Here is a 24,732-nt window from a genome sequence, read left to right as displayed (position 1 = left end):
CGCGATTAATCGCAAATTCTTTTTCTATGCTAAATATCCCTTGATTTTTTTGTCCCATAATTCTTCTCATTTTAATTCTCTTATCAAAATGGTGAAGTGCATCGGCTTGCCTTGTGCAAATGATTTTTTATTGATAACAACATTGGCATATACACTGATCAAAACAGGACGATACAAAGAAGAGCCTATAGTGCAATTAAACGACTGCTTTGAACAAATGTCATTTGAACATAGCAGTCAGGCTACTGCTTCTTTGTTTTGAGCCAAAGAAAAAAAAAAAAAAAAAGTTTTTTTTTTTTTATAAAATAATTGCGTTAATCGCGCGATAAAAATTTTAATGCCGTTAAATTTGGTTTGCGTTAACGCCGTTAATAACGCGTTTAACTGACAGCTCTAATATATATATAAGAACAGGTTCCTATAGGGTCCCACCTTTCCTACAACATGTCTAAGGTACATTTGCACATTTGTCAATATGACGCATTTACTAAAAATGTATCAACCATCAACGGATGGCAGCTTCATAAACAGTGGCCACTTGTATGAGTGGATTAGCTCAACAAACTCAAACCATGTTCTTGCCAGCGAAGCCTCAGAAGTAACAGAATCCTATGCGAGGGACAGGCCTATCGCGGTGTGCAGTGAACCCCCCCCCCCCTGACAGCCTGTGGGCCCGTATGGGGGTATGATGAGGACAGACAGCGCCTGCATTCCATATTGACCAAGCGACCACTCACACCCTCCTCCTTTGAGTCGTTCCTTCTGTCGTTTATAAATTGCCCCCCTAAAGAAAAAAACATTTTTCTCCTCAGATTGGTATCCGAAGCAGGTCTGATTGAAGGGCCAGATAAATCTTCCTTTGCGCCGTCATGTCTTCATGTAAAGCGAGGTGTATAAAACCTTCTCGGTTTCCTAAGCGTCGATTTGTCGGACCAGTGCCCAGATACAAACGGATCTGTGAGGCTCACCTCACCTCCCCCCACTCCATCACGCACATCGCTGCCTCCCACGGTAACTCGACGCGCGTCAAACTCACCTTGGACGTCGTCCGCCACGACGGGAGGCGCCGCGTCGCCATGGACACCAGGACGCAGAAGGTGGCGGAGGCAAAGGCGACGGCGGTGAACACGAGGCCCCAGGAGAGGCTGCACAGGTAGCAGGCGCTGCCGGCCGACGTGCACACCAGCACGTGCACGGAGGCCAGCAGCAGGCACAGCAGGTAGAAGGGCAGCGAGAGCAGCGCCTGCAGCACCGGCACGTCCACCAGGGCGGCGCCGCTGAGCGCCTCGGGCATGGCGAGCAGCAGCACCAGCAGCAGCTGGGGAGGGGGGGAGGAGCTACGGTCAGGGGGAGGACGACGACCACACAAACGCCGTCCGTAGCCGTACCGACTCTGGAGTGGCCTTGTCGTTAACGTACATCGACAAATTTGGGGTCACTTAGAAATGTCCCTTATTTTTTAAAGAAAAGCACTGTTTTTTTTTCAATGAAGGTAACATTAAATGAATCAGAAACACAGTCTGGACTTTGTTAACATTTTCAATGACTATTACATCTGGAAACAGCTGAATCCTAATGGAATATCTACAGGTGTACGGAGTCCCATTTCTAGCCACCATCACTCCTTGGTTCTAATGGTACATTGTTAAGCAAATCGTGTTAAAAGTCAAATGGACGAGTGGAAAACCTTTTTATGTTGGCACGGCTGGAAACGGTGGAATAAAAGTGTGCGTTTTCATGGAAAACATGAAATTGTCTGGGTGAAGTTTGGAATGGTGGGGTATACTGTATCAGGACTGTACGGGAGTTTCCCCCTGAGTATAATTCATGCATTGTGTTCCTTATTTAATTTGCTCTCGTTATTCTCTGTAACTCAATGAGCGAGGGGAAGAGGAGTGGGGGCTGGGACAGAGGGGGGGGGGGGCTGTTCCGGCTATTTAACTGAAATAATTGTGTTCCCGCCGCAGAGCTGAGAGACAGTCTGCACATGGATCTCTGCAGTCCTTATAAAGCATAGGTCTGAGCTGTTGGGAGTCCATTAAATCAGATTTGTTCTCTCGAGTGTGAAGTGCAATTAAATCAGAATGATTTCAAATTATTGTGTGATTCATTCACTTTTTGCCGCAGCCTTCTACAGTGTATAGTTTCAGTAGTATAAAAAGGCAATGTTGAAGTACAATGAATGTTTTAACTGCAAGGGAAGTTCGACTTTAATGAGGGGTTATGGTGGTAAAACTTTTTCTCATCATGCCGACAAATCAGACAGAAATTAAAGTAAACCCTGAAGATGAGGGAAGCCCTTAAAACACAGACACAGTGTGGATCCAAAGACTGTGTACAGTAGTAGGAGGGCCATACCGTAGGCGGTATAAATCACCACGATATTGAGCCATTTTGGGAAAATGCTTTATTTATTTATATATATATATATATATATATATATATATATACACACAGTATATATTAGGGCTGTCAAGCGATTAAAATATTTAATCACGATTAATCGCATTAATGCCATAGTTAACTCAAGATTAATCAAAAAAAAAAATTCTATGCTAAATATCCCTTGAATTCTTTGTCCCATTAATTTTTCTCATTTTAATGCTCTTATCAACATGGAGAAGTGCATCGGCTTGCCTTGGTCCAATGTTTTTTTATTGATAACAACATTGGCATATATACTGATCAAAACAGGACGGTACAAAAAAAAAAGCCTACTATGCAATTAGTCCTTATAAAGCATAGGTCTGAGCTGTTGGAGTCCATTAAATCAGATTTGTTCTCTCGAGTGTGAAGTGCAATTAGCTCAGAATGATTTCAAATTATTGTGTGATTCATTCACTTTTTGCCGCAGCCTTCTACAGTGTATAGTTTCAGTAGTATAAAAAGGCAATGTTGAAGTACAATGAATGTTTTAACTGCAAGGGAAGTTCGACTTTAATGAGGGGTTATGGTGGTAAAACTTTTTCTCATCATGCCGACAAATCAGACAGAAATTAAAGTAAACCCTGAAGATGAGGGAAGCCCTTAAGGCCCCGTCCACACGAAGCTGATTTCATGGCGAAACCGCAAAGGTCTGCTACGGTTCGGCCTTCCGTCCACACGAAGCCGGCGAATCCGCTGACCGAAACTGCAAACTTCTGAAACCACCCTCGGAGGTGGTTTCAAATCTATCCGGTTTCGTTTTGGTTTCGTGTGGACGCCTGAAACCGACTGAAACCGCAAACCATGACGTCATCGCCCCACCCCTCGACCTCCTAGCCAATGGCTCTTAAGCCCGCGGAATCTCAGAAATCACAACAAAAAAGATGATGGCGGACTACAAGCTTGTAATCGTTCTGCAGCATATCATGTCCCTTGTTGGGTTGCTAAGCCATTATTTATTGAGAATCTAGTTCGCCATCGTAGAAGAGCTGTTTGTTTGTGTTGTTAGTGGTTCGGGGGGCAGCCTTTATGCGCATGCTCGCCTCTTCTTCTTCTGGATTTGTGTACCAGAAGCAGCGCCCCTTATGGGCCTGGAATGTTTACTACAGCGTTTCTACAGATCTATCCGGTTTCGCTTGGCTTCGTCTTTACGGAGATACTTCGAAACCGGATAGATCGAAACCGTAACGGTTTCGCCCGTTTCGGCTTCGTGTGGACGGGGCCTAAAACACCCTTAACTGTAACTGTACTATACAGCACCATTAGCACTTAGTGTCTGTTATCACCATAAATGCACCACAGCCCATGGGTCCATCGCTCGATGCCTCTATTCTCCTCCATTCATACTTTTGAAGACAATTCGTATTCTAAAATTAACTAAAAGGCGTCTGGGAGGGGAGGATAATGGATAGGAGACGCTCAACATTGTGACGGCACGCTGCAGATTTTACAATTGGATTTCGTCAGAATTTGCTGGAGCATGCAGCCCAGTAATTGGGATGAATACTTCTTAAAGAACAAAGAGGCTAAAGTGCCTTGAGAACATGACAGCAAATCTCTTGATAGAAAGCACACACACCCCCCCCCCCCCCCCCCCCACCTCCTCCCCCCCTTAATTTTAAACACACACCATCCCACGAGTACAGGATGCAGTTCTCAGGCAACCGCTGGCCCCAGTACCGGCCTTCATCTCCTCAAGGCCATCTTGGTTCCTTCTTGGTTCTTATGCTGCACCCAACCAATATGGCGGAAATCAAGATGGGTAAGTGGGAATAAATCCCATTGCTCTGATAGTGACACTGATGGTATTCACTTATGCATATGGGGATACGGATACGTTAGGATTATCAAATTAACTACATAGAAAAGAAGATCTCTCCGAACCTCTGAGGACACCATCATTAAACAATCAGTTGAACCCAAGATATCGGATCATTTCATAGCTCCGACCGGGAAGCAGAGCTTGCAGTGTGCTCTGATTGCCTTTTCCCACTCAGAGGGTGGTATCTAGGGTTACTCTGAAATGGCCTGAACAGCCTGTAAAACACGACCTGGGTAGGGGGACTAAAGCTAGCTAGCATTCACAACCAAGATGGCCGCCCGGTGAAAAAGGCTCCATTGGAGTGAGTGTAATGAGTGAATCTCCAATGCCTCTCACCTGGAAGACGATGACCATGCCTGCCACCATGGAGTACATGTCGTACTTGCCCAGTTGCCTGCTGAGGGCCGAGCTCATGGAGGCCAGGGCCTCAAGGTACTGCCGGAGCACCTTCTTCCCCATGTTGCCCAGCACCTCCGAGGTGTTCCCCTCCAGGTACAGCTTCATCCAGCCGCCGTGGGCCTTCTCCGCCACGCGGAACTGCTCCACGCCCACCTCTGAAAGACAACCACATCAAACCCCGCGTGAGACAGAAGGCCGGGAGGGAGAAAGGGATTTTGGTCATTTACAGTCACATTTACATATAATAAGAAATGATAAATGGGATTTATATAGCGCTTTTCTAGGACACAAAGTCGCTTCGGGCATTTAGCAGACGCTTTTCTAAGGATGTTCATGGCGCCAAGTGTAAAGAACGAACAATCGCTAGGTTAACCCATTCCCTGAACACAACAAAGAAAGCTAGGATAAGATGCTACACAACTAAGTACTTTAACTAAGTACGACATACAATAAGGGCGTACATTAAGTGCCGGGGCGTACAACATACAGTAAGTAGGAGGGGTGGGAGGGGATGTCTATGCAGAGTCTCAAGAACGATCCTGGACAACGCCCTGGAAGCAAGTAATCCAACGCATCGGGTCAGTGGGATTAGGGGAACGTTTTTTAAAAAAGTTAACTTGGCAGAGACAGGGTAAGGCGTAAGGGATCGGGTTCAAAACCGAACACACAACGGCAGTCCATCATGCTGCCATCAGCGTCGTCATCATCATCATCATGCCCCTCCTGTCCTTCCACACCCGCACCCTGTCCTCCACCCTCTCCTCCCCTCCCACCCTCTCCTCCTTCCCCACCCTCTCCACCCCTCCCAACCTCTCCTCCTTCCCCCCACCCTCACCCTGTCCTCCACCCTCTTCCTCCCCTCCCACCCTCTCCTCCTTCCCCCCCCCCCCCCCCTCCTCCACCCCCATCTGTCTGTCCCCACCCTGTCCTCCACCCTCAACTCCGCCACCACCCTTCTCCTCCACCCCCCCGGCCCCTGTCCCCACCCTCTCCTCTGAACTCTGCTGAGCGCTGAGAGGAAATGGGTTTTCAGTGGAGGGGTCCTGGCCTTGGGGTGGGGTAGGGTAATGAACACAATAAAAATGATTGAATAAACTTAAGAAACATATTCACATATCCATATAATAATCTAATTTTTCTTTCAGCAGACTGGACTCAAACACTAGCGTATCGTGGCTGAACACAGCTAGTAAAAATAAAAGCGAGTGAAGTCGATACAAATTCAAATATAAACCCAAGGCCTGACCTTGTTATTTTTAAATAAATCAAGATATCAAAATATGACATTTTGTGAAGGAAGTCAGTCAAGGGGAAAATCTACTGTTTGTCTTTGGAATTGGAGTATGGTTGACAGTGAATCATTTATTATTAAGACAGGAATGAACACATAATCAGAATGTAAGATCGCCCGTATATTATTCACCCAATTTCTCAGGAACACACACTCAAAATCGCTCATGCACAATAGCTATTAATAACTGAAATACCCGCAAGCTCCACTACAGTCCTGAGCTGCTTTACCAACAGTGCAGTAGTACCCGTGCTATAGCTTTGATTTGTGCACACACGCACACGCACACACACCTCCTGCTCCTTAAACCCACATCACATGCAGAAACACTTCCCCGTCGCCTTGCCGCCTACCCCTCCACGCTCGGTGACAAATAGTGACTGGGAGTTTATTGGAGGGGGGAGGAAGTAGAGATATGAGCACCCTGAAGCAGGAGGCATGAATCACGCCGTAACATTTGCTCAGAGCCTGTTGCCACTGTACGAAGGCACAGACAAATCTGAGTCGGTTCTCTCTGTATCTGTTCTCTGTACGAAGGGACAGACCAATCTGAGTCTGTTCTCTCTGTATCTGGTCCTGTATGAAGGCACAGATTGATCTCTGAGTATGTTCTCTGTATGAAGGCACGGACCAATCTGAGTCTGTTCTCTGTATGAAGGCACGGACCAATCTGAGTCTGTTCTCTGTATGAAGGCACGGACCAATCTGAGTCTGTTCTCTGTATGAAGGCACGGACCAATCTGAGTCTGTTCTCTGTATGAAGGCACGGACCAATCTGAGTCTGTTCTCTGTATGAAGGCAAAGACCAATCTGAGTCTGTTATCTGTATGAAGGCACAGACCAATCTGAGTCTGTTCTCTGTATGAAGGCACAGACCAATCTGAGTCTGTTCTCTGTATGAAGGCACGGACCAATCTGAGTCTGTTCTCTGTATGAAGGCACAGACCAATCTGAGTCTGTTCTCTGTATGAAGGCACGGACCAATCTCAGTCTGTTCTCTGTACGAAGGAACAAGCTAATCTGAGTCTGTTCTCTGTATGAAGGAACAAGCTAATCTGAGTCTGTTCTCTGTACGAGGGAACAAGCTAATCTGAGTCTGTTCTCTGTATGAAGGAACAAGCTAATCTGAGTCTGTTCTCTGTATGAAGGAACAAGCTAATCTGAGTCTGTTCTCTGTATGAAGGAACAAGCTAATCTGAGTCTGTTCTCTGTATGAAGGCACAGACCGATCTAAATCAGTTTCACTGTATGAAGGCACAACCTGATCTGAGTCTGTTGTCTGAATGAAGATGCAGACTGATCTGAGTCTGTTTTCTGTATGAAAGCACAGACTGATCTGAGTCTTGTCTGTATGAAGATACAGACTAATCTGAGTCTGTTCGCTGTAGGAAGGAGACAGACTGTTCTGAGTCTGTTGTTTGTAGGAAGGCAGACACTGATCTCTGAGTCTGTTGTCTGCAGGAAGGAGACAGACTGATCTCTGAGCACGGTGCCACTGTGGGAAGGCACCGACTAATATCCGTTGCATAAACCTTAGCTTAGAGAAACAGCCCAGGATGGAAGAAAATAAACAGGTTTTTCATATATCAGCGAACTATCTGGGGAGTGTGAAAGAGAGTGACAGAGAGCTGGGGAGAGAGCTAGGCAGTGAGCCAGTGAGGGGAAAGATAACTTGTCACTCATCCTTGGCTTCAAGTCTAGGTTTTTTTCCACATAGGAAAAACATTGCAGCAGGTTTGTGGAGAGTTGGAACTAGGCTCCTCTTCAGCTGAGGTGAATCGCAGTGACCCCCATCGATGTTGGGTCAGACTTTACATGCACATAGCCTCCACATGGGACCTGATAGACAACCACAGGTGTCCTGGGAGGGTGCTCCATATTCTGATACAGCTCCATGATCACCCCCCACACCCTTGTCACAACACCGTCATTACCCCAGTGGACAGATAATCAACAGAGCTAATGTAGGTCTGCCGGAGGAAGACAAGAAAAGAAAATGAATTACGCCCATCGCTATGGAAACTACAGACCAAAATAGGGCAAGAGCACAGAGAATGCACTTTAAAAGAAAGTGTTTTTCTTCCGTTTTTTTTTTTCCGTTGCTCTATTAAATAATGTTCACACAAAATATTTTGGAATTTGCATTGTTATATTCCTCAATAAGCAACACAATAGCATTTATCGATTTATTAGGCAGATTACTGAGGAAAATAAGATTCAGCTGTGTGTGTGTGTACGTGTGTGTGTGTACGTGTGTGTGTGTACGTGTGTGTGCACGTGTGTGTGTACATGTGTCTGTGTGTGTGTGTGTGTTCGTTCGTTCTTGCAATATAATCAAAATTATTGCATTGGATTGAATAAACAGCCCAAAAACCTCCATGGAAAACTAAGAATGATCTAAGCTTACAGTATGACCTATTATCACAGAAGGTATGATGTTACCAAACAGAGACAAAGGTTCTGAAGAGGAGGCAAATCACTGGCAGGGGAGTTGAGAACCTCCAAAAGGTTTTTCAAACAGGAAGGGGAATTGTAGTGGGCACACGCCAGCAGAGGGTGTCTCATATGGGGGTCGGTTGGATAAGCAGAGGGGCGTTTCATATGGGGGTTGGTTTGATAAGCAGCGGTAGAAGTAAAGCTTTTAACAAGAGGAGGTAGTCCTTCTACCACGGTACTGCTCAGGATGATTCAATTGAAGAAACAGAGACTGTGGGGAAAACAATGATGACACCATTGCTGCGACAGCATGACGCAGACAAACAACTCTGGTCGGATGTCTCCATTAGCAGGCTAACCAGTAGCAGGCACCTTTTGGTTTGATATCTCCATTAGGAAGCTGACCAGTAGCACGCATCGTTTACTGACCGGGTCGTTTCCTTAGTTTGCACAAACAACAATTATTGACTGTATTGTCATCACTTTGCTTGAACTCTACCTGAACAGAGAGGATGGAAACCTGTGATCCGCATTGAATGTTTGATCTGTATTGATCTGTATTGTTCTGTAGTGATCTGTATCGATCTGTATTGTTCTGTAGTGATCTGTATTGATCTGTATTGTTCTGTAGTGATCTGTATTGATCTGTATTGTTCTCTAGTGATCTGTATTGATCTGTAGTGATCTGTATTGATCTGTAGTGATCTGAATTGTTCTGTATTGATCTGTATTGTTCTGTAGTGATCTGTATCAATCTGTAGTGATCTGTAGTGATCTATAGTGATCTATATTGTTCTGTATTGTTCTGTATTGAACTGTAGTGTTCTGTAGTGATCTGTAGTGATCTGTATTGATCTCTACTGATCTGTACTGATCTGTAGTGTTCTGTAGTGATCTGTAGTGATCTGTAGTGATCTGTAGTGATCTGTATTGATCTGTAGTGTTCTGTAGTGATCTGTAATGTTCTGTATTGTTCTGTATTGAACTGTAGTGTTCTGTAGTGATCTGCAGTGATCTGTATTGATCTCTACTGATCTGTACTGATCTGTAGTGTTCTGTAGTGATCTGTAGTGATCTGTATTGATCTGTATTGATCTGTAGTGTTCTGTAGTGATCTGTATTGATCTCTACTGATCTGTAGTGATCTGTATTGATCTGTAGTGTTCTGTAGTGATCTGTAGTGATCTGTATTGATCTGGATTGATATGTAGTGATCTGTACTGATCTGTATTGATCTGGATTGTTCTGTGGCGATCTGTATTGGTCTGTATTGATCTGTATTGGTCTGTATTGATCTGTATTGATCTGTACTGATCTGTATTGATCTGTAGTGATCTGTATTGATCTGTAGTGTTCTTTACTGGTCTGGATTTTTCTGTAGTGATCTGTATTGATCTGTATTGGTCTGTACTGATCTGTATTGATCTGTATTGATTTGTATTGATTTGTATTGATCTGTATTGATCTGTACTGATCTGTAGTGATCTGTATTGATCTGTATTGGTCTGTATTGATTTGTATTGATCTGTATTGATCTGTACTGATCTGTAGTGATCTGTAGTGATCTGTAGTGTTCTTTACTGATCTGGATTGTTCTGTAGTGATCTGTATTGGTCTGCACTGATCTGTATTGGTCTGTACTGATCTGTATTGGTCTGTATTGGTCTGTAGTGATCTGTATTGGTCTGTAGTGATCTGTATTGGTCTGTAGTGATCTGTATTCACCTCGGTGGGGCTCCGCCACGCTGGCCCCCAGCAGGCAGCTGAGCTGGTGGCCGTTGAGATGCAGGAAGCGCAGGCGGTCCCTGAGCGGCGCCTCCTGCACCACGGCCGGGATCAGGCGGCCCACGCTGTTCAGGGAGATGGGCAGGCCCAGCGCCAGCGCCAGGGTGGGGTGCAGGTCCACCTGCTCCACCACGCTGGGCGTCTCCATCCCCACTGGACGGACAGACACACACACACACACACACACACACACACACACACACACACACACACACACACACACACACACACACACACACACACACACACACACACACACACACACACACACTTAAAGATTGGACAAGCTTAAAAATGCACAGAAAGACAATGGAATAGAACTAGCCCACTGTTAGTAAAAAAATACAGAAACACAAAGATAAAGAACTAGCCCACTGCTAATAAACAAATACAGAAACACAAAGATAAAGAACTAGCCCACTGCTAATAAACAAATAATGGAACACAACGAAAAAGAACTGCAAGCCCACTGCAAACACACAAAACAAAGCAATGAAGATGCTATGGTTGTTTTGTTTTTTAAGACAAGGCATGACATCATTGCAGTTTTTGGTACATGAAAAGTTCTGGTTCAGTTCAGTTTTCTTTTCTACATCCATGATATGAGTTACAGGCCTTACACTTTTGACTCAAGCAAGAATGAAACTTGATCAATCAAAATAAATGTATCGATCTGCACATTTGGCTTGCGTCAAGTTTCAATAGAAATTGCATTGGCCGTACGTTCAATGTTTCAGAGTTTGCTCTTAGTTTGATTGAAAAAAAAATTAAGTGAAGGCCAAATGTTTCAAATAAAGTGGAATTGCATCAGAAAAAGCCTGAGGCCTCTCTGCCACACCACCACAGTATTTGTTGCATTAAAGCTAATAAATCCTACGATTGTGGTCCCTTTAAGGCTAAACTACTGGATCAAGCTTTTAAAAAGAGGAAATGAATGCACTTAACGCCCTGTTGAAAGCATCCAGAACCATTCCAGCGGATAGCACCAGAACCATAACAGAACTATTTAAAGTTTGTTGGAGGGAGTTAACAGGATTGTTTCATGAATTCCCGTTCGTATTTCCCATAGAAGTTGCTAGTTTGGCTGCAGGGGCGCTTGCTCTGCTCAGAGACGGAGCTGAAGCAAGCGGCCTATTGGGCCCGGGCTCTCATAACTGGCAGCAAGCCAGGCTGCAAAACAAGCTCCTCTTGCTGTAGTTTCCTGACAAAGACTCAATCGAAGTCCAGAATTTAATCAATTGCGCTCTGCTGGCCACAGCAATTCAATGTCACATCTAAGGCATGGAAATAGGTCTAAGAATCAATGGAAGTATCCCTTTAGGAAAACCTGACGAACCTCTCCCCTTCCCGGACTCCGATAAAGAAAGTATACAACTTGTGACGCCTGTTATCTGTGGTCCATGACCAGCTCAGCTCATTACTCCAACAGCAGGAAGGGCGTCGCAGGCTGGGCTCTCAACATCTGATCATAGGAACTTAAAACAGTCCGAGTTCTGCCTTCTGCTGTGACGGTGAACTATGGGGCGGGGGGGGGGGCACGACAGTGTCGATAAACGCTGTTCCCCAAAGTGGTTTTGCATTAACCTTACAATGTTTGCTCAGGTTTTCGAGGGAACCCATTCAAGCGGTGACCTGCTTGCACACGTTGCTATCTATTTCCATCATAATATTCAACCCAATTTAAGAAATACAAACATCACTCTGGAGACGAGGGCTTTCATTGTTTCACTATTTTTTCCCTGGCAAAAAACGCAAGGTCGTTGCTCGTTCATTCAACCGCCGCCAAGGTCGTATTGAAGTGGAGAGATAAATAGTTCCTATGTGGAGAACAGGGCCCAGGCAATGCACCAGCAATTCTCTAGACTGAGAAATAAATATGTATGCAGGCCCTGTGCATGTTGCCTTCGTGCACGAGACCTTCTGCCACTAAGAGCAACGCGTGTGCACTTCTAAAAACGCACAACTTCACTACTGGTAAAAAAATCTCGAACATGAAATAAAAGAACAGCCCAGCTAATGACACATGCCATGTTCTTTCCTCTTCTGCCTTATGTTGTCAGGTAAAACAACCATATACCCGACCACAGGACATTCCGCTGATGCACTAATTACAATATTTGGCATGTTCAATTACTAGGAGTAACGTGTGCATTTGGGCTACTAAGTTTCTTTCATTGACAACAGAAATTAATTAGGTTCAAGGTGGGAACTGTAGTTTTGTCAGGAGCGACAGCCTCTCTGGCAGTCGAGTTAGTCAGTCTTTAAACTCATTCGGGGAGCGGGCCGTTTCGCACACCCCGGATTCTGTTGCAGCGTGATTTATGAAACTACACGACGGAAATACACCAGGTGTTTCTCTGCCGTGGAATAATAGCGGAGAAAGAAGTAATTATCACATTTACACGTGGTCCTAACCGCATTCATCACACCGCCGATGATATGTTGATGCACTCTCACACATCTCGCCCGCATCCCCTCCAGTGGAGACGGGTGCGTGTCTGCCTGCGATGACGTTGACCTATATAGCCCAAAACTAGCGATGTGCGCAAGGTGCAGTTTCCCCTCACTCGGTGGATGTTCATTTTTCCTCTCAATTTAAGGCACTGATGGGTTAACCTATACCTGATGGGTTGTGTACGCGTAAAATACCATGAAATAGTGTCTCGAATGTGTGACTTTACTTTAAGTACTGACTGTACTTTTCTGTACCATGCTAACTGTAGTGCTAACACACATACACACACACAAACCCCTCTACCACCACGGTTAATGAGGTGTGTGTGTGCGCGTGTGTGTGTTGGTCTGTGTGCGTGTGTGCTTGTGTGTGGGTGCGTGTGCTTGTGTGCGCATGTGTGCGTGTTTTTTGCGTATGTGTGTGTGTGTGTGTCTGTGTGAGAGTTGTCAACCACGAGGACCAGAGAGAGGCAGGGGGCTATGGTCAGACGCGGGTCGGGTATCTGGTGGACCAACATGACCGGGTCTCTCGTTAAGTCCACGATGATAAACCCTCTGCAAACACCTCGCTCCCCACACCACTGAGGTCGGTCCGTGCAGCGCACTGGTCTGAGTGTGTGTTCGGAGTGTGAGAAAACACAGGGGATTGCAAATATCCTGTTTCTGGACAAATCATCGACCTTTCTACCTCCGCCAAGGAATATGTCTTCGCCCAGCGTGTGCGTTTGTCCATCTGTATGTCTGTGTGTCGGATCTCTCAAAAAGTTTTTGCACCAAATTTGATTTGGTAGCTCGGAGATGGGCACGAGAGGTTGAAGATACCAGAGGTAAACTTTAATGCCAATCATTCAAATGTGGGTGCGGCAGTGGTCGTGATACATCAGAAAAAAAGTGCATGATTTCCCAAATGTACCCCAAAAAAAACATTAACCCCTGAAACCTTTAACATCAGTCAGCATGGTGGCTGACCTTCCCAGTCCCCGCCCAGGTTCTGTTTCTTTGTGTGTTGGCGGAGGTCCACGCTATACTGAGCACATTTTCTCGTTGTATTTTATTTTTGTCATTTGACATCATTTGCCGACAGAAAGATATGGCCTGGGAAAGGCAAGTCCGGGGCCTCCCTGCTAGAGCTGCTGCCCCCCACGACCCGACCCCGGAGAAGAACATGACGACGAGGATCATTTGCAGATATTTGTCCCCTCCGTGACAGGAGGGGACAAATTTCAAATAAAGTGCAGCGAATACAGTGTTGTCTCCAGAGACCTGGGAAGAATCAAAGGTTCACCAGTAGGTTTGACTACAGTACAGGCGAGAAGGTTAGGGAGCATGTGAGGGAGCAACAGGAGGCGGGAGATGCTTACCTTTCCTCCTGAAGGCGGGGCTGACCAGCACCAGGGCGGTGTTGACCTCGGGCTCCGACGAGCCGCCGTGGCTGCCCGTCTCCGACATGCCGTGGTCCCCGCACAGCACCAGCAGGTAGGGTGGGGCACCCTCCGTCTCCTGCGGGGGGGGGGGGCACCAGGGTTAATGGTCTCCAGCCGAGCGCTCACACATGAATAATGCAGCGCTCTCCCGCCATGCTCCACACCAGCCAACAACCAAGCGGCGCCATCGCCTCACCTTCCACCAGCACCAGACCCCCCATAGAGCGAGGTAACCCTGAACATCTCCACACGTCCGGTACCCCCAAATTGTGTCGGAGAGGTGCTGGTTTTTATAACGAAAAACTGAATTAAAATCGACAACGACGGTGGCACCTGCTGGAGAGGGAACTGGGATTGTGATTTAGGTTGTTATGTGGGGCTGAAAGAAATACCAGGTGTTACAAATCACCTCTTCAGGAGGACTCTGAAGCAGGCGATGCTCGAGACGTCATCCAATCAGAAACCCGGCGTTCGCAATTACTTGTGTTTGCAGGTTTTGCTCTCTTGACGTCAGTGTTTCTGACGCCGGGGTGATTAAACGCAGGGCTCTGCGGAGCGGGAGGCAGAGTTTAACTCTTGCTGGCTCACATCCACCCCCGGGCTGAGCCGAGTGGGTGAGGTGACAAACAGAGGTGCAGCGTTGTTCACGGGGAGTTGTGTGACGGGCTTTGATCTCGCCCGGGTTCTTCGCTCCCTCATTCCCTTTCAACTTCCCCCGATGAGAAGGCACGGGCGGAGGTGGGGAGGGTGACAGAGAGCTCCTGGGGGCGATGGAAGCTGTGCAGGTGATGGGGACTGGTGGTGGGGGAGTAGGGGGGCGGGGTGTTGGTGTAGTGCGGTGGTGGTGGTGGTGGTGGTGGTGGTGGTGGTGATGGTGGTGGTGGTGGTGATGGTGGTGGTGGTGGTGGCGGTATTGGTAGAAGTGGTGATGGTGGTGGTGGTGGTGTGGTAGTGGTGGTAGTGGTGGTGGGGGTTGTTGTGGTGGTGTGGTGGTATTGGTAGAGGTGGTGATGGTGGAGGGTGGTGGTGGGGGTGGTGGTGGTGGTGGTGGTGTGGTAGTGGTGGTAGTGGTGGTGGGGGTTGTTGTGGTGGTGTGGTGGTATTGGTAGAGGTGGTGATGGTGGAGGGTGGTGGTGGGGGGGGTGGTGGTGGTGGTGGTGGTGGTGGTGGTGGTAGTGGTGGTGGGGGTTGTTGTGGTGGTGTAGTGGTATTGGTAGAGGTGGTGATGGTGGAGGGTGGTGGTGGGGGTGGTGGTGGTGGTGGTGGTGGTGGTGGTGTGGTAGTGGTGGTAGTGGGGGTTGTTGTGGTGGTGTGGTGGTATTGGTAGAGGTGGTGGTGGTGGTGGAGGTGTGGTAGTGGTGGTAGTGGGGGTTGTTGTGGTGGTGTGGTGGTATTGGTAGAGGTGGTGATGGTGGAGGGTGGTGGTGGGGGTGGTGGTGGTGGTGGTGGGGGTGGGGGTGGTGGTGGTAGTGAAGGTGGTGGGGGTGGTGGTGGGGGTGGTGGTGGGGGTTGTTGTGGTGATGGTGTGGTGGTGTTGGTAGAGGTGGTGGTGGTGGTGGTGGTGGTGGTAGTGGTGGGGGGGGGTGGTGGTGGTGGTGGTAGAGGTGGTAGAGGTGGGGGTGGTGGTGGGGGTGGTGGTGGTGGTGGGGGTGGTAGAGGTGGTGGTGGTGGCGGTGGTGGAGGTGGTGGAGGTGGTGGGGGTGGTGGTGGTGGTGGAGGTGGTGGGGGTGGTGGTGGTGGTATTGGTAGAGGTGGTGGTGGTGGTGGTGGTATTGGTAGAGGTGGTGGTGGTGGTGGTGGTGGTGGAGGTGGTGCTGGTAGTGGTGGTGGTGGTGGTGGTGGTGGTGGTGGTGGTATTGGTAGAGGTGGTGGTGGTGGTGGTGGTATTGGTAGAGGTGGTGGTGGTGGTGGTGGTGGTGGTGGTGGAGGTGGTGGGGGTGGAGGTGGTGGGGGTGGTGGTGGTGGTATTGGTAGAGGTGGTGGTGGTGGTGGTGGTATTGGTAGAGGTGGTGGTGGTGGTGGTGGTGGTGGGGGTGGAGGTGGTGGGGGTGGAGGTGGTGGGGGTGGAGGTGCTGGTAGTGGTGGTGGTGGTGGTGGTGGTGGTGGTGGTGGTGGTGGTATTGGTAGAGGTGGTGGTGGTGGTGGTATTGGTAGTGGTGGTGGTGGGGGTGGTGGTGGTGGTGGTGGTGGTGTGGTGGTATTGGTAGAGGTGGTGATGGTGGAGGGTGGTGGTGGTGGTGGTGGTGGTGGTGGTATTGGTAGAGGTGGTGGTGGTGGTGGTGGTGGTGGTGGTGGTGGTATTGGTAGAGGTGGTGGTGGTGGTGGTGGTGGTGGTGGTGGTGGTGGTGGTGGTGGTATTGGTAGAGGTGGTGGTGGTAGTGGTGGTGGGGGTTGTTGTGGTGGTAGTTGTGGTGGTGGAGGTGGTGGTGGTGTGGTGGTATTGGTAGAGGTGGTGGTGGTGGAGGTGGTGGTGGTGTGGTGGTATTGGTAGAGGTGGTGGTGGGGGTGGTATTGGTAGAGGTGGTGGTGGTGGTGGTGGTGGTGGTGGTGGTGGTGGTGGTGGTGGTGGTGGTGGTGGTGGAGGTGGTGGTGGTGGTGGTGGTATTGGTAGAGGTGGTGGTGGTGGAGGTGGTGGTGGTGTGGTGGTATTGGTAGAGGTGGTGGTGGGGGTGGTATTGGTAGAGGTGGTGGTGGTGGTGGTGGTGGTGGTGGTGGTGGTGGTGGTGGTGGTGGTAGAGGTGGTGGTGGTGGTGGTGGTATTGGTAGAGGTGGTAGTGGTGGTGGGGGTTGTTGTGGTGGTAGTTGTGGTGGTGGAGGTGGTGGTGGTGTGGTGGTATTGGTAGTGGTGGTGGTGGTGGGGGTTGTTGTGGTGGTATTGGTAGAGGTGGTGGTGGTGGTGGAGGTGGTGGTATGGGTAGAGGTGGTGGTGGTGGTGGTGGTGGTGGTAGTTGTGGTGGTGGAGGTGGTGCTGGTGTGGTGGTATTGGTAGAGGTGGTGGTGGTGGAGGTGCTGGTAGTGGTGGTGGTGGTGGTGGAGGTGGTGGTGGTGTGGTGGTATTGGTAGAGGTGGTGGTGGTGGAGGTGCTGGTAGTGGTGGTGGTGGTGGTGGAGGTGGTTGTGGTGTGGTGGTATTGGTAGAGGTGGTGGTGGTGGAGGTGCTGGTAGTGGTGGTGGTGGTGGTGGAGGTGGTGGTGGTGTGGTGGTATTGGTAGAGGTGGTGGTGGTGGTGGTGGTGGTGGTGGTGGTGGTGGTGGTGGTATTGGTAGAGGTGGTGGTGGTGGTGGGGGTTGTTGTGGTGGTAGTTGTGGTGGTGGTGGTGTGGTGGTATTGGTAGAGGTGGTGATGGTGGAGGGTGGTAGTGGTGGTAGTGGTGGTAGTGGTGGTAGTGGTGGTGGGGGTTGTTGTGGTGGTGGTGGTGGTATTGGTAGAGGTGGTAGTGGTGGTGGGGGTTGTTGTGGTGGTAGTTGTGGTGGTGGAGGTGGTGGTGGTGTGGTGGTATTGGTAGTGGTGGTGGTGGTGGTGGTTGTTGTGGTGGTGGTGTGGTGGTGGTGGTGGTGGTGGTGGTATTGGTAGAGGTGGTGGTGGTGGTGGTGGTGGTGGTGGTGGTGGTGGTATTGGTAGAGGTGGTGGTGGTGGAGGTGGTGGTATTGGTAGAGGTGGTAGTGGTGGTGGGGGTTGTTGTGGTGGTGGTGGTGGTATTGGTAGAGGTGGTAGTGGTGGTGGGGGTTGTTGTGGTGGTAGTTGTGGTGGTGGAGGTGGTGGTGGTGTGGTGGTATTGGTAGAGGTGGTGGTGGTGGAGGTGGTGGTGGTGGTGAAAGACGTGGGTGGTTGTATTGATGGTGACGGTGGTGATGGTGGCAGTGGTAGACTCACTGCGATACTCAGAAGGACACCACGCGGAGAGGGGTTCCATGTCAGGGGGAACATGTGACGGGGTCACGACCGGGATTGATTTGAAGTCGTTCATGACCATACTTTCAACGAAGCAGAGAGACGAACAGAGAGAAAAAAGACAGCGTGGGTAGGAGCTCTGTCCTAGATCTAGTCGCTGACCTCTGGGACGGCCCAGGGGAGATCCCTCGCTGCGGGCGTCCTCAGACGCCACAACAACACCCAGCCTCCTCTCTATGAATAGTGCAAAAGTTGACTCCTGCTCTCCGAGATGAAAGCCACGAGGAGCCGGCTCATGGGAGACGCTTTCCTTCGGTTCACGCGGAAGCTTTTTTAACCGAGCCATCCACACAGTACATAACAATGGGTGATTCAGATCGGGATTTATTACCCTACCGCTGCAGGCCTGCGCGTTCCCCCCCACGGACAGCCTCCTCTCTCATCCATCCATGTTTCCATGTACTAATGCTGCACAGCTCAGTTCCCCCGGGGAATAGTGTTGTTCCACAATGACAGAAACAAAAAAAAAAAAAAAGGCATGTGCAGAAACAAGTGTTTTTCTGCAGACCCAGCTCATCGTGACCGCGGTACAGGTGTGGTGCAGGTGGGGCCCAGCTCCCCGGCCGCATCCAGACTTTAATACAGCTGACGCCGTGTGTTGCACCACCAGACCAGACGTTTGGAGCCTACTGAGTGAAGCATCCTCTTCCACCTTTTGAGGATTTTAATGGGGGAGAGTGCGATAGTCTGCACTGCAGGTACAGCCATACACGTCCAAACACACACACACACACACACACACACAGACGCACACACCTCTCTGAAAGCCAGCCTCTGAATGCCTACACCTCGCTGCTGTGCACGGACGGATCCGGCAGCTCTTTTGTAACTCTGGGAAGAGGCTGAGATACCAGCCGCCTCGTTGAGACGGACTCCACAAAGGGAGAAGGCTCCGCGCCGCGGCTTGGCTGGGTGAAAGACGCCAGCGCCGGCCTGAGAGCTCATCCCTCATCAGGGTAGAAAAAATAATTAAAAAGCCCAAGCAACACGCCAGTTTTACCTCCGCGCTTTTTTCTTTTTCTTTTTGAGAGCGCGTCTGAAGCTCCCGCCGGGTTTATCCATATTTAGGTCAGCCCTGGCTCCACACTAAAGTAGGGACGCGCCCGCCGCACATGTTGCTGGAGCGGCGGGGTTCCGTCAAACGGATCGCTGGCGGAACAGCCGTGCATTTGGCCTGGAAGCATAACCGAGCTATTCCCTTTGCCGTCGCCGAAGCATCCCACCCAACCCCGACATGAGCTACAACACCCGATGCAACGGCTCACTGCTTCACACAACTTCCTCCAAAGTAGCTTCCATCGCACTACTACTTTGTTGTAATTGTTTTGTGTTTCTGTGTTTCAATTGACAAAAACTGTTTTCATGGATGCCTTGCCGTGGCTCGCTAAAAGGAAACCCTCGCCTTGTTTCTCTCGCTCTCCATTTCCCCGCTCTGGTTCACAGGCCCGGCGGAGGGGAGATGTAAGACGGTGAGATGTGTGGACTCACGTTTGCATGACCAAACGTGAGCTGAAAGACAGCGAGACGGCATCTGCTCTCACCACATGTTTTACCCGATTTCACATTAAAAAAATATCTGCCCGCACAAAGACACCTATGCACGCACTCACGTGCACGGGCGCGCACACACACGGACACACACACACACACACCTAGTAGTACAGAGTAAAAAATGATTAGTTTCAAAGGGACATTGCGGAATAAATAACACAGGCGGTGTTGTTTGGACTTGAATATATAAACCAGAGACGCAACCACAGGTCCTCCCGATATTCCCCGTCCTCCCACCACGACCCTTGCTAAGGCCTCTTCTTATTCATTCAGATGTGTTTCTGTTGATGAGGAGCGGCGTGTGGCCGGGGGAGGGGAGGGGGAGGGGGGGAGGGTTCACCTTAGAGACGAGCGCGCCGTGGATCTTCTTCAGCACGTCGTCCATCTCCAGCAGCTTGGGCCGGACCAGGGGGCTGCGGGGCCCGCTCACGTGCCCGATGTGGTCCAGGCCCAGGTAGTGCAGGATCAGGACGTCCCAGTCGTCCCGCTTCAGGGTGCTGTCCAAGTGCCGGGTCACGTTGTTGTCCACCTGGACAGACGGACGGGCGGGCGGACCCCCAGGGAGGGGAGAAAACGGGTTAGAAGCAGTGGACACCAAGGTGGAGGTGTTGGGTGACTCAGGCTCGTGCACGTCAGTCCAGAGCCAGACAGCTTGAGTCACCAAGCAGGATGACATCGGCGGTGCAAAGGTGAAGGCTCTGTCCGAATACCCGAGGAACACTCCGGACACACGGCGATGAGGATGACTGCAATGGAGACATCATGCAAAGTCTTCCTTGCAAAAATGTGTTGTACGCGACAGTCAGTGGACGTTGATGCCCGGTAATCTCTAGAGTGGCGGAATTCAGTCAGACAGGAGCGAAAGCAATCAGGCTTTGAAAGCAATACAATAACAAAGACCTACGTTCCTGAACACATTCACTCGCTACGACGAACGAGCCAGGAGACCCTACATTTTACATAACATTTAGGGGATGCTTCTGCCGCTTTTATACAAAGCAACCATTACAATTCATCGACAGCAAGGTCGTCAGGAGCAGTGAGGGTGAGGCGTCTTCCTCAGGGACACCTCGACACTCGGCTATGGAGGAGCCGGGGTTTGAACTAGCAACCGTCCGCTTACCAGTCAAGCCGCTCTACCTCCTGAGCTACTTTCGACCCCTTACCTCGGTGTAGTCGGACACGAAGAAGGAGGTGGTGCCGTCGCGCTCCATGAACAGCTTGGGGAAGAGGCGCAGCCAGGTGTCGTCGCCGTAGAAGATCATCCTCTTGCCCGCCGCCTGGGCCTGCCAGAGCAGGTTGTCCTCCAGCAGCGCCGGAGAGTTCAGGTTCATGACCACGTCGATGAAGCCCGGGATGCTGCCGGTGGTGAGGGCCTGGAGGGGGGGGGGGGGACGGACGGGGGGGGGATGACGACACCCTGATGTCAGTTGAATCTACGGACCAGAGGGGCCCCCACTTTAATGTCTTTTCAAAGCCTATTGAGCTGACTAAGCACTGTGTTGAAAATTGCCTTTGGGTTAATGTAATCACTAAAAGCATCCTGCATGTACTAGCGAACCCAGCAAAACGTACCGAGCATGACAAGCAGCACTGGCACCGCTTGCTGCAAACAAGACGCAAGTAATCACTAAAAAGCATCTAGCATGTCCCCGCAAACCCAGCCATCGCATCAAACATGACAAGGATTACTGGCACACGTTTGCTGCCAACAAGATGTACCAATTGCTTGGGCTTGCGTCACGACACGCTAAATAAAACAAGCCGCTACACAACAACTACATCTCCTGCCATCACCTTCCCCCTCTCCCCCATGCAAACACCACCGGCTGGACTGACAGGGGAAACAATTGGCCAATTTGGGAGTCGTGGACGGCTTGTTGTGCTTGGGGGGGTGGGGGGGGGGGGGGCACAAAGGTGTTCGGATCATTCCAGAGAAGCACACAGAGAAGACGCCAGCCAGCCGGCTTCCTGTGCCCCCCCCCCCCCCCCCCCCCAGGTGTTAACGTGCTCTGCTTATCGGAACGGGGGCTGCTTTATGGTGGTGATTAGCATATGCTGGCAGACGCTTCGGTTGGTGTCGTTCAGATTGTTTCAGATTGTTTCTGTCTACGCTGCTAACAAACTAGGCTGTACTTAAAGATTCCTTCATTTCCCACGTTTACACCTGGAATTCCCAGAAGCAGCAAGCCTAAGCGATTAAATTAGCACTAAATTAATTGCCTTCCGTTTTTATTGTTTGCTAACAAACATGCCCACATATTGACCGAGTTGTCCTTTAAAGTAGGCTGATCAGATTAACCCAGTGTGGCACCTTCTCTTAACCTTGACAAGACCTTATTCATGGAGTTACAACTTCATTAAATGCACTACCCACAACGTTTGTTAAAAAACAATGTTAACAAGTGATTTCTCCTGCAGGGGAGTTCAGATTAACCGAGATAGGTGCATGGTAGTGGACCTGCCTACTGGTCTATTAGACCAGACCAGGAGAAGAAACCTAAGCCTGTCCCCATCTGAAAACAACCACATTTTTTTACAGTCATTCAGTTGACCTATATTAATGACAGATTAGCATACTGCAATCTCACTGACTGTACACAGACAAACATGTCATTAAAATGAATTAATAAATAAATCAACAACGGGACGAAAAGTTCAAAAGCAGAAAAACAAGTCGGCATCTCTGATAGAAGTTATGCTCCCCTCGATCCACTAACCGCACAGGGACACGCATGGAAATCTGGCGGCCATCAACATACTAACTAAGCCACAGGGTTGGGATCAGGCCTGCACGATTCGGGGAAAAATATGAATCACGATTTTTTTAGCTCAGAATTGATATCACGATTCTCTGCCACGATTTTTTTCTCACGAAATGTATTTTTTATCGCACACATGAACCATAACCAAAAAATTTAAATGGCAGTACCAAACATCGTTTTTTGGCACCTCTAGCACGTTTCGTTTCATATGGCCCTTTATAACAGATTAAAGTGCAGTATGAAAAACAGAAAGATTTATTTTGTAAATATAGCAGCAGATTGTCTTTAATTGCTGCCCTTTTATAACTACTGAACCAACTCTACCCACCTGTTTATTAAGGCTTGAAAAAAGAAAAGGGGGTGTGATTCGAGATCGCGATTTTATAACGATTTATCGGGCAGGCCTAGTTGGGATACATATGAATCAAGAGACTTTGGTTTTCTGAATTGTCTTGTAAATGCTCTCTGATTAGATTGCCTAGTCTTCCATTCATTCTAAACATAGGTTGACAACTTTAGACTGGAATCCTTTGTAAAATAGCCCAGAATATACCACAAATACACCTGGTAGTAATGTACCTGGTGGATCTGGAATTCCAGTTTTGAATTATTGTTTGATTGTCATGGTCTTTATTATAAAAGACCAAACTAAAACAGGAAGTATGTTTGGCTCTGGAGAGAAATCGAAAGGCACATACGTTCATGCGGCAGTTGCGGCATTAATAAAGGGTTGCAGAACAACATTTCTCCAGAAAAATATGAGCTCAAGGTTTGTTTTTATTTTGGGATGCATACTTCCCAGTATATCCCCATAATATGGTAATAAAGTGTTTGAAACTATGCTTAAGGAGACATTGATGAAGCCAACTCTTCTCTAAGAAACTTTCCACTTGAGTCTGAGTGCTTGGCAGATGTTGAGCACTGAGGGACCTCCCTTTGTTGTCTTCCTCTATTGGCTGGAGAAGACACACTTTTGAAAATATGTCATCTAATGGCAGGCCGTAGGACAGCGGCATCTCAGAAATAGCAACCACTTAATCTACAGACTGTGATGAATGTTCTAGGGCAGATGTATATATAGGCTGCAGTGGTTCATTGTACAGTACTGCAGCACACTGTGCGAGCTGTAAACAAATTGAACCCGAGAGCCAGACATATTCTTAATGTAATGACCATGATGTCTAAAGAGATTTGGATTAGTTAGCTGTGTCATACCAGTTAACTGGGTGCAATGCAGTGATAAAATGATAGCGCTCATGGTGACATGGCTGTAATCTACATCGCCCCCTGCTGACGAACCATAAAATTGCAATTTGGCTTTTTATAACCCATCTTCAGTGTTTAAGGGCAGCAATAAAGGAAGATGAACGCAATCTTTTAGGCTTAATAGTATGTCTGTTATCTCTTAAACAAACATTCAACAATAATGTGACAACCATCCAATGTGTGAGAAATCCATTCTGCAATAAACAAGGTGATTCTTGTCTTACTTTTACCTTCAGTGCATTTAATTTAAGCCTTTTTTAAGGGTCGCACGAGTAGAAGGGAATCATTTTACGGCTGATTCAGCATCTTCAGTGTCTCATCAGCTTTTTTTTAGCTTGTGATCAATGCATTAGCATGTACGATAAATAGCCTTGTGAGACATGATTTGAATAGACTGCGTTGACAGGGCGTCTAATGGGGCCATTAATACCTCTCTGTAGGGCATTAAGGATCCTGTTGTCTGGGGAGAGGGGGTGGCTGGGGCGCCGACTCCTCCTCTCCCACTTAGATGCACATGATGAAGGACTCCCTCAATACCACTGAAGCATGTTGAGCAATGCTGTGAATATTGATCTGATCCAGGGGATCCCACACTGGAGAACTGCTAGCCTAGTAGAATACTGTATCATGATTACTTTTGGAAAATGTTTGCAATATGACTTCAGACATTCATAAAGCAATACAATTGAAAAGGTTGACATGACATGGTCAATATGACACCGCTGTGTGCAGTGGCAACACTGTACAAACAGTGTGGTCCCGGGTCGTTCATATAGTCGTTGTTAAAATGACTGCAAATCTGCAAGGAATTCTTGCAATGAAAATGTGTTCAATAATGCGTTTGTCTGCTTCTGCTCTACACTGCCCTTTAATATGAACACCACACAGTGTGATTCATCTGTTACTGCTTGCTCCCCTACAAACCTGTCATCTACCGTACATGCCCCTCTCACTCTCATCCTCCTGCATGCTGCCATGGATACTGAGCCATAGAGTAACACTCAAATGTCAAAGTTCAACTCCTGATGTCTTCGGGGCCCTAAGCTGTCTCTACACTACAAACGAGGGCTCTTGTGTTTTCTGGAAGGTTGTGTCTATCCAGCTAACCTTTCTCCCTTGACAACATGCCTCAACAACTTTGCTCTGGCAGAACTCACTGGCTCTG

At 48.6% G+C, this 24,732-nt stretch overlaps 1 protein-coding gene across 1 annotated transcript in view; it reads right to left on the bottom strand.

The window, feature by feature from the left end:
• pigg (phosphatidylinositol glycan anchor biosynthesis class G (EMM blood group)) overlaps nucleotides 1–24,732 on the bottom strand; it is a 56,833-nt gene that overhangs the window by 30,396 nt on the left and 1,705 nt on the right. The window contains exons 3-8 of the mRNA XM_030368452.1: nucleotides 20,703–20,912; nucleotides 19,877–20,065; nucleotides 13,973–14,111; nucleotides 10,098–10,310; nucleotides 4,583–4,800; nucleotides 1,037–1,318 (exon numbers count right to left, since the gene is read on the bottom strand). Coding sequence (XP_030224312.1) covers nucleotides 1,037–1,318; nucleotides 4,583–4,800; nucleotides 10,098–10,310; nucleotides 13,973–14,111; nucleotides 19,877–20,065; nucleotides 20,703–20,912 — 1,251 coding nt within the window. The remainder of the gene's footprint in view (nucleotides 1–1,036; nucleotides 1,319–4,582; nucleotides 4,801–10,097; nucleotides 10,311–13,972; nucleotides 14,112–19,876; nucleotides 20,066–20,702; nucleotides 20,913–24,732) is intronic.

This window comes from Gadus morhua, chromosome 10 (genome assembly GCF_902167405.1).
Source record: "Gadus morhua chromosome 10, gadMor3.0, whole genome shotgun sequence".
Classification (NCBI taxonomy): Eukaryota; Metazoa; Chordata; class Actinopteri; order Gadiformes; family Gadidae; genus Gadus; species Gadus morhua.
This window is presented reverse-complemented; position numbering and strand designations above follow the sequence as displayed.